The sequence below is a fragment of the Lemur catta genome, chromosome 11, assembly GCF_020740605.2.
Source record: "Lemur catta isolate mLemCat1 chromosome 11, mLemCat1.pri, whole genome shotgun sequence".
NCBI classification, from domain to species: Eukaryota; Metazoa; Chordata; class Mammalia; order Primates; family Lemuridae; genus Lemur; species Lemur catta.
Window position 1 is genome coordinate 16,412,028 of NC_059138.1, and position 13,916 is coordinate 16,425,943.

At 40.1% G+C, this 13,916-nt stretch overlaps 2 protein-coding genes across 6 annotated transcripts in view; one reads left to right on the plus strand and one right to left on the minus strand.

Annotated features, from left to right (window-relative positions):
* The window catches only part of SLC35B4 (solute carrier family 35 member B4), a 66,823-nt gene that overhangs the window by 39,868 nt on the left and 13,039 nt on the right, over positions 1-13,916 (plus strand). Inside the window, exons 15-16 of one of the 5 annotated variants that reach the window (XM_045564014.1) lie at positions 4,909-4,948; positions 8,726-8,758. The exons of 2 other annotated variants lie outside the window; for them this stretch is intronic. The gene's annotated coding sequence lies outside the window, so the exon portion shown is untranslated. Of the gene's footprint in view, positions 1-1,092; positions 1,243-4,908; positions 4,949-8,725; positions 8,759-9,539; positions 9,563-13,916 lie in introns of those variants that run through there. 2 more of the 5 variants (XM_045564016.1, XM_045564012.1) reach the window with 2 other exon arrangements.
* The window catches only part of LRGUK (leucine rich repeats and guanylate kinase domain containing), a 100,077-nt gene continuing 90,252 nt past the window's right edge, over positions 4,092-13,916 (minus strand). Inside the window, exons 19-20 of the mRNA XM_045564021.1 lie at positions 9,533-9,684; positions 4,092-5,147 (exon numbers count right to left, since the gene is read on the minus strand). Of these exons, the coding sequence (XP_045419977.1) occupies positions 5,017-5,147; positions 9,533-9,684 (283 nt within the window). The 3' untranslated portion in view covers positions 4,092-5,016. The remainder of the gene's footprint in view (positions 5,148-9,532; positions 9,685-13,916) is intronic.

Sequence of the window (13,916 nt, forward strand, 5' to 3'; positions counted from 1 at the left end):
ATGGAAAATTCAGTCCTCTAGTCACACCAGGTGCATTTCAAGTGCTCAACAGCCACATGGAGCTGATGGCTACCATAGTGGACAATGTAGATATTTCTGCATATTTCCATGCTTTTAGAAAATACAATTCACGAGCATACATAAGCCAACACGACATAAGAAAATATAGAGTTAAAAGCTTCTCTAAAACAAATACAGACCAATAACAAATTGAGATGAATATTTACAACAAATGGGGACCACAGAGTTAATATTTAATAGACATAGCTCTCACAAAAATATAAAACACTAATATCCCAGGATAAGAATGTAACAAAGACATGAACTAATGGTTCAACTAAGAAGCAAATACTAATAAAAAATAAGCATATGGAAAATAGCAAAACTAGTTAGTAAAATAACATTTTTCCACTATCAGATTAGTAATGGTAAAAATTATAATACACTTCATGCTAATGAGGGTGCGGTGAGATGGTCACTCATAAAACTGCTGAAGGCAAAACATTTAAAAACTTGACAAAAATAATTTTAAAAATCCCACACTTAACCCTCTAGGAGCCATGGTATTCTCAAACATGGTACACATTGTAATCACTCTGGGAACTCTTAGGCCCTGAGCCTCCATCCCCACGAATCCTTATTTAATTGGCTTGAGATGGAGCCTGGGCATTGGTATTTGGAGAGCTTGTGGAGAGTCTGATACGCAGACAGGATTGAGGACAATTCCTCAAGAGTCATAACTTCAGGGTCCAGGGTACAAAAGAAATCCCATTTGAGCGTGGGACTCTGAGAGCAGGGGCATCATGCCCACTGCCTGGCGTCTATCCAGAGCTCTACCACACAGCAGGTTCACCCAGTTCCCAATATGTCCACGTGGTGGGGACTGGTCAAGGCAAGACAACTGCATGAGTGTCAAGTCTGACCCTGGCATGGGGAGCAGTTGGTTTATTATGTGCTTTGATGAAGAGAACCAAAGTTACACAAAAAAGAGGTTGATATACCTGGAGTGGGCAGAATGGTGGGGATGCAGCCAGAGCTGCAGGCATGGACTCTGGTATATAGGCCATACCCTAGACTTTCTCCTCCCTGCAGGAACCAGAGGCCTCCCCTGATGCCTTGAAACTCTATAACCCCCTGGAAATTCAATGCTCTCCAAGGTAAAGAGCAAGAGAGGAGCAACTGTGAATTGATTGAGATTGTCCTGAATTGACTGAGAATAAAATTCTTTCACTTTGGATTTGAGCTAGTTGTGGCCTAAGGTATTTATACTCACCACACATGGATTATCTAGCTTAATCCCAAGAGTCCTAATAGGCAATTCTGTTACAATCCCAATTTTAGAGATGATAGTACTATGATTCAGATAGAAAGTAATTTGCATCTCTAACACTTTTTGCTTTATATACTTTGATGTTACGTCACTCAACTCCTTTTGTATTTTTGCTCTTTCCCTGGTTCTTTCTCCTTTCTAGTCTTCCAATTTCCTTCTTTTATTATTTCCATTCTGTTTCAAGAATTTCCCCCCTTCAGCCATTCTTTTAGGATATGTTTTCTGGCAACAAATTCTCTTAGTTTCTTTTCATCTGAGAATGTCTTGATTTCTCATTCTTGAAGGACATTTTCACTGAATATAAAGCTCTAGGTTGATGGTTCTTTTCTTTTAGCACTTGAAAATGTTGCACCAATTCCATGTTTTCTGGTGGTGCCATGGTTTCTGATCAGAAATCCACTATCATCTGATTTTTTTTCCTATAATTAAGGTATCATTTTTATCTCTCACTGCTTTCAGTGTCTGTTTGTTTTTTGTCTTTAGTTTTCAGAAGTTTAATTATGATTTGTCTTTTTCTCTTCTCTTTGGTCTTATTCCCTTTGGGATTCACTCAGCTTCTTGGATTTGTAGGGTTTGGGCTTTTACCAAATATAGAGATTTTGGGGTCATTATTTCTTTGAATATTTTTCAGCCCCATACTCTTTTTGCTCTCCTTCTGGAACACCAATGATACAAACTTTAGATCTTTTCATGTAGCTCTGCACATCCCTGAGGCTGATTTTGTTTTTTAGTCTATTTTCTCTCTGTTTTTCAGACTGAGTAATTTCAATTGCTCTGTCTTCAGGTTCATTAACTTCTTTTCATATGTCCTCTCCATTTCACTGTTGTGCCCATCCAGTGAGTTTTAAAATTTCAGTTATTGCATTGTTTAGTTCTAAAATTTCCTTTTGGTTCTTCTTTATATTTCTGTTTCTTTGCTATGGCTTTCTGTATTTTTTTGATGAAAAATTATCTATTTTTAATTTGTTTCAATCATGTTCATAATTGCTTGTTGAAACATTTTTGATTCCTGCTTGAAAATCCTTGCCAGATAATTCCAACATCTGTGTCATTTTTGTGTTGTCATATGTTGATTTTCTTTTCTCATTCAAGTTGAAGTTTTCCTGATTCTTGATATAATGTGTGGTTTAATTATATCTTGAACATTTGGATAGTGTGTTATCCAAGACCCCAGATCTTATGCCAGTGGCGAAAAAGGACACTGACTCATTACTGCCAGGGAGAGGGGAAGTCCAAGTTCTCTACTTAGCCTCTGTAGACAGGGTGGGAAAGAGGGAAGTGATACTTCATTAACACTGGGTGAGGGGTGGCAGTTTAGGGTACCCACTAGGCTTCTGCTGAATCACCCTGACTGAGAGAGGGGGGTACCTTGTTACTCCCCATAAGGCTTCTACTGACACTATAAGGAGATGGGTTGGTGGTGAAAGTCCTGGCTCTACATGAGACCTTCTCTGATACCCTCCAGTGAGAAGGGGGAGAGGTGCCTCATTGCTACCACGTGGGGAGTGGAACTCCAGGCTCCCTAAGTAGCCTTCAATGACACTGTGGGAGATTGTTCTCATTAATATTGGGCAGTGGTAAAAGTCCTGGATCTCCACAAGACCTTCTCTGGCACTACCTCAACAGGAATATAATAAGGAGGACAACCTTATTACAGCCAGAAGAATATGGAAACCTTTGCTGACAGGGGTGAGGAGAAAGGGTGGGACCATAGTTTCATCTCAGGTTGTTTGGCTGGAGCAGAGCACCTATTGTCTAAAAGTTTTCTATCTGTTGAGTCTGCCTCTTTCCTAGTCCTTTGGCTGGAGAGAGCAGACTTTTGTTGATGCTTTTGTGGGTACATACATTAGTGTCTTTTGATTATAGTTTTTCCAGCACCAGTTCAGGATACATGAGGAAAAAATAAACCCAAAGACCTCACCACCATGTCACTCACCTGAGTGACAACTCAGGTTCCCAGATCCCTAGCCTATCTGCCTCCTTCTTTTCACCTCTCAGAGTCTTCTTATGTATGTTTTATATATAATGTTCAGAGTTTTAGCTGTACTTAGTGAGAGAAAATAAAGAAATGTGTCTCCTCCATGTCTCACATTGGAACTATTATTTTTATATTTTCTAATGCCTCTAAAATAGTTCATAATCATTTTTTTTTTAAAGATTGGATGATGAGGCCGGGCGCGGTGGCTCACGCCTGTAATCCTAGCTCTGGGAGGCCGAGGCGGGTGGATCGCTCGAGGTCAGGAGTTCGAGACCAGCCTGAGCAAGAGTGAGACCCCATCTCTACTAAAAATAGAAAGAAATTATCTGGCCAACTAAAAATATATATACAAAAAATTAGCCGAGCATGGTGGCTCATACCTGTAGTCCCAGCTACTCGGGAGGCTGAGGCAGTAGGATCCCTGGGCAGTAGGCCCAGGAGTCTGAGGTTGCCGTGAGCTAGGCTGACGCCACGGCACTCACTCTAGCCCAGGCAACAAAGTGAGACTCTGTCTCAAAAAAAAAAAAAAAAAAGATTGGATGATGCTTGTGAAAGTTAAACTATTCCTAAAGATTCTTGGGGCACAGTGAGCCACCATCTGTCTCCCTACTTCTCCAGAAAAGATGGCCTTTCACTGTTCGGCCTTGTCCTCTACTCAGGGCTCTCCCCACCCCCACCCAACCCCAAGAAAAGAATCTGAACCAGCTCCTGTTTGAGAACAGGGCTAGATGGAAGACAGGGGCCAATAGCAAACTGTGTTACATCAATTTTATTATGGGGAAAAGGGTTACTAAAGGAGATTTTGATATTTTAAAAAGGAAAGTCATTAGAAGATTCTGATCTTTAAAATACTTAATAATTAGTACTACGGAGGCTTATGTTCCCGCTAGTCATCATGCATGGAGGACTGAGAAAGAAATCATTTACCAAGTCAAAGGGATGTATTCAATGTTTTAACAACCAGGATAGCCTTACTGGCACATGTTAGAAGAATATCAATCTTGTCTATTAACTACTCAATGGGTTTTTTCCTGCAAAAACCACAAAGATGATAAAAGTTGTTTAAAAACATTTCTTGTGACAAGCAGTATATAATCAGATCAGGAAAGTGTGAAATAAAAAAATTAACTGATACTTTTTATTCCTTCATATTGGTAATGCAAGTCAAGAAGCCCCCAAACTACATTAATTAGTTCCCTTTGAGAGATGCAGTCCATATCATGTTGGTCACAAGTTAAATGGAACTCTACAGTCCTTTTACAATCAGAACAAAATAATTCAATCCCCTAGTGTATACACTAATGTTATAAATGACACCTTGAAATTTTAAGGGCACAGTTAGGTATATCCAAAAATCACCGTGCGTATAGCTATGCAGAGATCTTGGGAGACTTTGCCATCTGATATTTCAGAGCAGGAAGCAGCTGGAAAAATCACTTATAGCTATGGGAAAAACCAAAATGACATTTTTTAAAGCTAAGAATAGCTCACATTTTTTTAAAAAAAGAAAAAAATAATTAACTAAATAAAAGACACTATTCAGAGAATCACAAAAGAAATAGATTGAGAGAATTAAGGCAAGTGGAACATTCCTTTGCAGGTAATTGGTTGAGTGAGAAACAGCTGGGATCCATGGCCAGGTAAGACAAAGGGATCAGACATTATCAGAGCAAGTTTTCCGTGTTTAGATCAGATGGCAAGTGCTGGTCTACTTGCGGCCCTGAGGGATTGGAGGGAGGGTGGGTTTGGTGTTGGAACCTGGGCGACTGACGACCAAGATCGACTGTCTTCTCTGTTGGAGAGGCTCTTTTTCATCTGGAAATGATTGTACACGTAGTGCTGTAAAACATTAAGAAAAAATGATACATTATATATAGCTAATCCCTTGGTACACTAAACAAACAAAATAAGCATTGCATGATGTAAACACCAGAATAATTTTTAGAATTAATTTATGACAAAGTATAAGGAATAAATGACATCCAAACAAGAAAAATAGTGAAAGAGGTCAGAATATGTCATGCATATAGTTGAACAAGCCTTAGGTTGCGTAAACTTGGCCAATGACCAGAAGGTTGCTACGGCGAGAAATTACTATGCGACTCTTCCACCCTGCTCATACCCTCTGTAACAGTGCCCCGTGCCATACTCCTTCACAGTCACACACGTGCAGATTCAGCACAGACACACACACACACACACACACACACACACACACAGAGTGAAGTCTTTCCTAGAGAAGTGTCATCTAATGCCCCCTGAGATGGGCTGTTCACCAAGCAGAAAGACATCTGGAGCTAGGTTTCTCTGAGGACTGTGGGAAAGAGGAGGAGTTTGGAAGATGGAGACCAAAGATAGAGGCCTGGTGGCCATAGAGGAAGCAAAATTCTTACTGGTGAGAAAGTAGTGTAACAGGGATTGAAAAAGTGAAGCAGAGGATTCTACAGAGAGTGGGGGAAAAAGGAAGGAGGTATAAGATCAGGAAGACTGAATCTATTGGCCAGATCAAAGCAATTCTAAGTAAAAGGGAAAATGCCCTCATTAAGGTATATTCAGAGAAAAACAGGACACTGCTTGAGGAGATGATATCATGTTAACAGAGGACCAAACAAAAAAAGAAAGAAAAGAAAAAAAGAACGCTCTTGTTTGTTTCCTTTTGTTTTTCACCACAGAGATATTTGTTAAAGAGGAAAGCATAAGGCAAACATTTTAAGAGAAGAAGGCAGACAGTAGGAGAGTAGGCCTTCTCTGTTAATCAGTTCAAGCTTCCACAACCAGATAAATTACATCTTGGGATGCTGAAATTACTTACTGAAGTAGTTTTAGAGTAACTTGGCATTTGAGAATTTACTGACAGTGAGAAGTGCTCCCAGAGACAAATAATATTGCCACTTTTAAAAAATGTGAATAAGGATTTACAAACCAGTACATTTGACTTTAAACCTTAGCAAATTTCAGTTTATTAAAGAAATAATTTCACATTTAGAAAGTACTGTAGTGAGTAATGAGTGTTAGAAGGGATTTACAAAGAAAATTTACTTCAAATTAACCTAATTTCCATTTTACTGAAGCAGGTGTTAACAAACTAGGGCCCATAGGCAAAATCTGGTGGGCAGCCTGTTTTTGTAAATAAGGTTTATTGGAACCCAGCCCCTGCCTGTTCATTTACATCTTGTTTATGGCTGTTCTCACACTGCAATGGTAGGGTGGTGTGGTTACAAGATAACCCATATGGCCCACAAAGCCAAAAGCATTTACCGTGTGGCCCTTTACAGAAGACTTGCCGACCTCTGGAGTCAGAAAATACCACTGATGTAGTGTCTCTTGATTTCTGCAGGGCACTTATCAAAGTTTTCATGTGAATAGAGAGATGTGAGTAGTAATCACATACTAGGTGGGCTTTCCCTGGAATTGAGTCTTCAGAGAGGACACAGGACACTACTCTTGGCCAACTCCTGGGTCCTACTGTTGACAGTCACTATGACAAAGGTTTGTTGGTTTTATAGATTTCAAAAATCTATAAAATAGTGAATATGGGAGATAAATCAGATCCAAAATGAACTAATCATGCTGGAATGTGAGGCTGAAACCAAAATGATAAAAAGATGAAAATAAAAGTTATAGTTATGTAAAAAGGAAAATCAACTGCACATATATTGGATGATAGAGACCTGGTTTGGAAATTCATATGAAAAAGACAGGAAGGCTGAACTGACCCAGAGCCAGTAATGTGATGCAGTTGCTAAGAAAACCACCACAGTACATGAGCAAAATGGCAGACTAAGAAGCTCCTCGTTCTCCCATGGAGACACTACATAAATAATTAGAGACCAGCTAAAATAACTTTGTAGATGCTCTGGAATCAGTCAAATATCTATAGCAACCAAACAAATACCCAATCAAAAAAAAAGCCACATTCAAAATGGGAAGAAATTCCATGGTGTTTTTACTTGCCCTTGCCCTAGGCCCTCCCCATCACACTGCAGTGGAATCTGGGGCAGTGTAGCCAGGTCCCCAGTTCCCTTCTGTGAGCCATAGAGAGTGGAACAGACTTCATTTGCAATCTTCTAACCTGTCTGGGGGGCTGCCTGATGGGTCTCTGTGTTATCTAACTCAGAGTTCAGGTGGCCAATAGAGGCCTATCTGGGATCTCAAACTAGGGAAAGCCAAAGATAACAGCGGGCATGGCTCATGAAAACCATGAGGGGGCTACTAATTGAGGAATGCAACAGGACAGCTAAAGCCCCAAGAAGAAGCAGAGGTAAGATTCTTAGGAAAACTAAGACATTTAAAAGCAACTGTGTATACCTGGGAATTGGGAAAAAGTATACACAAGCCCAGGGAAAATACATACTCAGAAAATGCCTGAAAAGATGTTAAGCCTTCATGCAGGGCTGATCCTAGGCTCATAACACACCCTGATAATTAGAGAAAGTCTTCCCTACACTGAGCCAGTCTGTAGCCTTGGAGAGGTAGCCGTTTTTTCAAAAGCCCAATTTTCAACAAAATATCGGAAAGCATACAAAGAAAGAGAAAAACATGGCCCATTCAAAGGAACAAAATAAATCTATAAGAACAACCCCTAAAGAAAACTAGCATAATCTTCTGCTATGTGTATAAAAATGTATAATCACAATACCTAGCAGGTATCTAAAAATTTACTTCTTACTTATACCATAACCTCATCTCATCTGGTCCTATAATATATATTGTCTTATAATATACACCTCTACATTATAGTAATATATAATCATATATGATAACATATTATTATAGGACAGATACTGTTATTCCCAAGGCTCAAATGTTAACTGATTTCTCTAACATTATACAACCAGACAGTACAGAAATGAAAATAGAACCCAAGTCTTCTGATCCCTAACCTAATGCTCTTTGCACTGTACCATATCGTAAATAACAGCTCCACTTTGCTTTGGCCACACTGTGTTTGGAATGCAGTTCTGGACTCTAAGTAACCCATTTAAGGAAGGATACAGGCAGAGAAAAGAAAATGAGATAGGGAAGGTCTAGGAACACTGTCCATGGTTCATGGGTCATGTTTGGTCCAGAGCTCCTGGTCCCCTCAGGCCCTGAGGTGGCAGGTTATAGCCTTTAAGGGGATCCTAGAACACTTCCCACTTGCTGTGAGATGACATAAAGGTTTGCTTGAGAATTTGGGATTATTTGCTGGGGCTTTGGTCTTGGAACTCTAATCTTTATTGCTTGTGTTCTTCATAAATAAAATTCTTGAAAATATCTTATTTTGGCTAACAATCCTGAATACTACTACAGCTGAAGGGGAGTTTGCATTTGAATTAGTTAGACCATGCCTACTTTAGTGTTTCCCTTCCTTTTGGGCATCATCTACTATGTCTTCCTGTCCCGGGGAACCTAAGAAGTCTATATTCTCTTTCTAGTTCCTCTGGCCACCTGAGCAAGCAGGGTTCAAGCAGAATATCCTCTTCTGGGTTCAGGTAGAGTACCCCCCAACACTACAAATGGTGGCTCCCTCCTAGCCTCCAGGTCCTAGGGAATCCTCCCAACTTACTCATTCCTCTATCAATTACTCCCAGAGACCCACTTTCCAACCTGACACCTGGCTTACTTTCTCCCATTCCCACTTTCATCTTTAGTCGTTCAGTTTCCCCACCCCATTCAAAGTCTTCACTCAGTGTTATTTATGATCATTGTCCCCAAATGCAGAGAGAAAAATGCATCGGCCAGTCTGTCTCTGCCTGGACATATGCACTCACATGTGTGTTGGGGAACAAGGGGCAAAATGGCGGTGAGAGGGGGCTAGGTGAGATCCTTCAAGCCCCAAACCATCAAAATTCTGCCAAACCTCCACAGTAAAAGACTGGACAACAATTCAAAACCCTCCGTGTTTCTACTCTTCTTCACTGAATTGAGTCTAAGTCACCAAAGACCACCTCTAGAGAGCATGTGCCCCTCGCCCCAGACTCCTCTAGGTAGTGTGGCCATGTGGACAGAGCAGCAGCTTACCCTCTACGTAGCTAAGTGACCTTGGGCATATTCTGACCTTCCTGAACTTTGTTTCTCATCTATAACAACGGGGGACAAAATAAGGCACCCTTACCTGAGAGGGAAATTCTGACTTAATATGCTCATTTAATTTTTAAAAATCTGGAATAGTCAGAAAGACAGGGAGAAACGTATATAAATATATGTTTATATTTATAGAACTCATGTCAAACAACTCCTACCTTTCAGGGCACGATCCGTCTCAGTATCCCTTACTACTGATCCTGGATGTGAAGAATAGCTCCCTTCTGGAGCCTGAAAAGGCCATTCTTTTGACCATGGATAAGACTGACATAATGTAGAATGTTTCGTGGAAACATAGGGATCCTTGCCACTAAAAAAATGAAAAGTGAAAGATATTCTTGAGATGTAAAACTACTAATGACCGTACAATCTCTGCCTATGACCTCATTGGGTTACCTTTATTAAGTCCTGTCAGTCATTGGTAAGCATGTCTGTATTGAGCTCTTTTTAAATGGTATCTATAGCAAATGCTACATAGCAGCTGACCTACCTTAAAGTACATTAAGTACTGTACACATTAGCATAAACTTCTCATCCATTATGCAAAACATAACTGAGTAGCTACTGAGAGCAAGGCATCATGATAGGTGCTAGAGGATAAAACAAGTAGAGTAAAGGCATAGATCCTAATCTCTAGGACTTTGGAATCAAGTGCAATTTTTATATGGCAGTTCCTGCTATTTCAAGGATAGAGGAAGCAAAAGCATATTAGGTGACCTGATCTGAACCCCACATTGGGCATATCTAAAGCTAGTTCTGGGGGACTGTGATTTTGTTTCCCTTTTTAGGATAAGGTTGGGGCATGATCTGGGTGCCTGAAATCCTTGCTTCTGGGCCAACGCACTTCTTACTGCCAGGTTCCTCTCCTATGAGATTCACCTGTTTCCTGGCTGCCTTCCAGGGAGGCAGCTCTACCAGGGGAGCTTAAGCTGCAAAGTACTGCAAAGTAGTTGGACTTTGTTTATAGTCCTCAGGTCTCACAGTTTTGGACCCTTCACTTCTACAATTGTGCCTCACCCCCACCAAATTTGCTCTCATTAAAGAATCTGAAATTGATCACATGGAAATGGCTGATACTTAAAACATTATTTTTTGGACAAATCATGCCTTTTAACAAGTCTTAAAGGAATAAAGGACTGTAATTCTCATGGCAGGTTTTCAGGCTTAACCAGTAGAGTGGGACAGATTTACCGGGTGAAGTTTCCTCACTAAACATTGAAGTCACACCATGAGTGGTCCCTGACTCAGTAAGGGGGACAGAAAGGTAGAACTGTTGCTCTCCTATGCCTCATCGCACACCCCCTACCTCCCACCTTTGGATCCCCAAGTTTGTTTAGGCTCTTGTCCCTTTTCTGGCAGGTTTCCACTCTTCAACTTAATGGTCCTGGAATGCTTCTTAGTCAAGATAAACTTCAGGAATGATAGAAAGAAGCTGGCTTGGAAGACTAACAGGACAAAGACAAGGAGTAGATACTTTGAAAGAGAAGGCTTGGGGGTGGGAGTAGGATAATTCAACTAATAAAAAGGGAAGATGGAGAAAATATGAGACTTCTGGAATTGTACCACCATTGGGCCTTGGGGAGACGGTGCTATAGCCAAAGTGATGCACTTCTCTTGTGAGACAGCCACAGGGGCTTGTTCCAACCCAGGTTTCTGGGTCTCTTGGGCCAATGACTCCAAGACCAGATGGTGGCTGATGTAAACATTTTATAGACTGTGCTCTTGACCTCATCAACTGTCTCACTGATGGGTGCCCTCAGTTGCTGGAAGGGATCATGCTGCAGCCAAGCAAAAAAGTTCTCCCCACTCCCCATGCACACCCAGAAAGAAAGATTTCCAATTAACAGCAAATATCAGAAAGAACAGGTACAAGTGTAGGCAAACCCCTCAGACATAGAGTTGAAATATGAATATGGGGCCTTCACATTTTAAAAAGTTTAACAGGGTTCCTTTAGGATACAACAGAGAATGTGAATTCTCTGTTGGAGATGTTGGGATATCTTGGGAGGATTTAGCAAATAAGAGGTGGTTTGGGGAGAATAAAGAAAATGCAGAGAAAAAGAAACTCCTTTTTAGAAGATAATGAACATCAGACAAAAAAGATGTCTGAACTAACTAATTGTTTTTCATTCATCACAGACCTCTCTGTGTTTTTGGTGTTTCTCTCACATGCATCTGATTTCTTCAGTTAGATTCTAAGCCTTGCATGGCCGAGTGGCTTAGCACAGAGACTCTGGAGCATTTTGGCCTGGATGGAGACCTCAGCTGTGAGACTTGTTAGTTACGTGCCCTTGAGCAAGTCCCCTTAGCCCATTGATTAACTTGCCTCATTGTCACATTTTAAAAATTGGGATAATAATAATATTAATGCTCATGGGGGTAATTGTTATAAATTAATACATATGTGTGTTGAGATAACATGTATCACAGCCCCAGCACAGGAACTGGCACATAGCAAGTGTGATACAAGGTCTGCTGTCTTTGTAATTCCGCTTCTCATAGCCCATGCACATTTATACTTCAGTCCAATAGCTTTAGGTGGACTTCTCTTTACTCATTGTATTGATTTCCTTAAAATAAAGTTTACTAATTGTTTCTCATTATAAAAGTAAAACATATGCATTATAGGCAAATTAGAAAGTATGAAAACTAGAACGAAAAAGGAAAATCACACATAGAAAACCACCACTATTATATTTTGGCTCTTGTTTTTTCTATACATAGTTTCACTTTTTCATTTTATGTAATTGTGCACATTTTCAGTGAACAATTTTGTGTTGTTAACAGTTCTCTGAAACCTGATATTTAATAGGTACATAATAGTCTATCAACTATATTCATACGTTATTTGAGCATTCCTTTACTTTTGGACATTCAGGTTCTTTCCAATTTTTTTGTTATAATGAATATCTTTCCATATAATGATTTTCTACATTTTGAGTTATTTTATTAGTACTTCCTATGGGCTGAATGTTTGTGCCTGCCCCTGCCCCCAACTCATGTGCTGAAATCCTAACTCCCAAGATGGTAACATTAAGAGGTGAGCCTTTGAGGTCATGAGGGTGGAGCCCTCATGAATGGGATTAGTGCCCTTATAAAAGAGACCTGGAGAGCTTCCTAGCCCCTTCCATTGTGTGAGGACACAGCAAGAAGGTGCCATCTACAAACCAGGAAGTGGGCCCTGACCAGACACTAAATCTGCTGGCACCTCAATCTTAGACTCTCAGCCTCCAAAACTGTGAGAAATAAATTTCTGTTGTTTATAAGCACACACGGTCTATGGAGTTTTGTTATAGCAGCCTGAATGGACAAAGACAGTATCAATTCCCAGAAGTGGAATAACTGGGTCAATAACAAATACTTTTTTTTATGATTTTGATATAAACTAATTGCTTTACAAAAAAAAAAAAAAAAGACTCTCTTCTTCTTGCTGGACAACAGCTTTTGGAACCCTGGCACAGAATGCCAAATCCCCTTTAGATAGAGCATCCGCGCTTCTAGGAGACCTTGGTTCCTAATCTCTTGTTCCCACATAGGGTAATTGTGCTTGTCCAAGAAGCTACTTCCTAGAGAAGAATAAATTGAGACCAATCTGAGACCAATCAAGCCCACATCTGGATTTTCCAATTACAAGTCTGTTGTTATTTTTTTTTATTTTTATTTTTTGGAGACAGAGTCTCACTCTGTCACCCCAGCTAGGTTGCAGTGGTGTCATCATAGCTCACAGGAACCTCAAAGTCCTGGGCTCAAGCAATCTTCCTGCCTCAGCCTCCCACTACAGGTGTGCACTACCGCGCCTGGCTAATTTTTCTACTTTCTGTAGAGATAGGGTCTTGCTGTTGCTCAGACTGGTTTCAAACTCCTGAGCTCAAGCGATCCTCCCACCTTGGCCTCCGAGAATGCTAGTGGATAAGTTTTTTCTCTACATCTTGCAGTGGAAAAATGCCATTATTAACCTATGCATGGACTCTTCTAAATTGTTACCTAGACAGTCTGTTCTGCCTGAATATAGCCTTACGTGCATTTATGGTTTATGGGATAGTTCTTTTATTTCAATAATAGAAGCATAAAAATGTTCTTCTTTCTTTTAGTAAAAAACACAATAATCCAAAGTTATATAAATATAGCATATAAAATATAGTATGTTAAATTTATAACACATAAATTAAATATACATATATAGTATATAAATATAGTATGTTAAAGGGAACACAGAAAGAAAATGGTAGGAAAAATTTCCCTGGATTTTTAATACATATTGTGTTAGTTTGCTGTGGCTGCCATAACAAAGTACCATGAACTGAGTGGCTTAAACAACAGAAATTTATTGGCTCACAATTCTGGAGGCCAGAAGTCCAAGATCAAGGCATCAGCAGGGCTGGTTCCTTCTGAGGGCTGTGACAGAGAGTAGTCCCATGCCTGTTTCCTAGCTCTGGTGGTTTGCTGGTGATCTTTGGGGCTCCTTGGCTTCTGCTCCATCACTTCAATCTCAGCCTTCATCACATGGCATTCTCCCTATGTGTGTGTCTGTGTCCCTTTTTA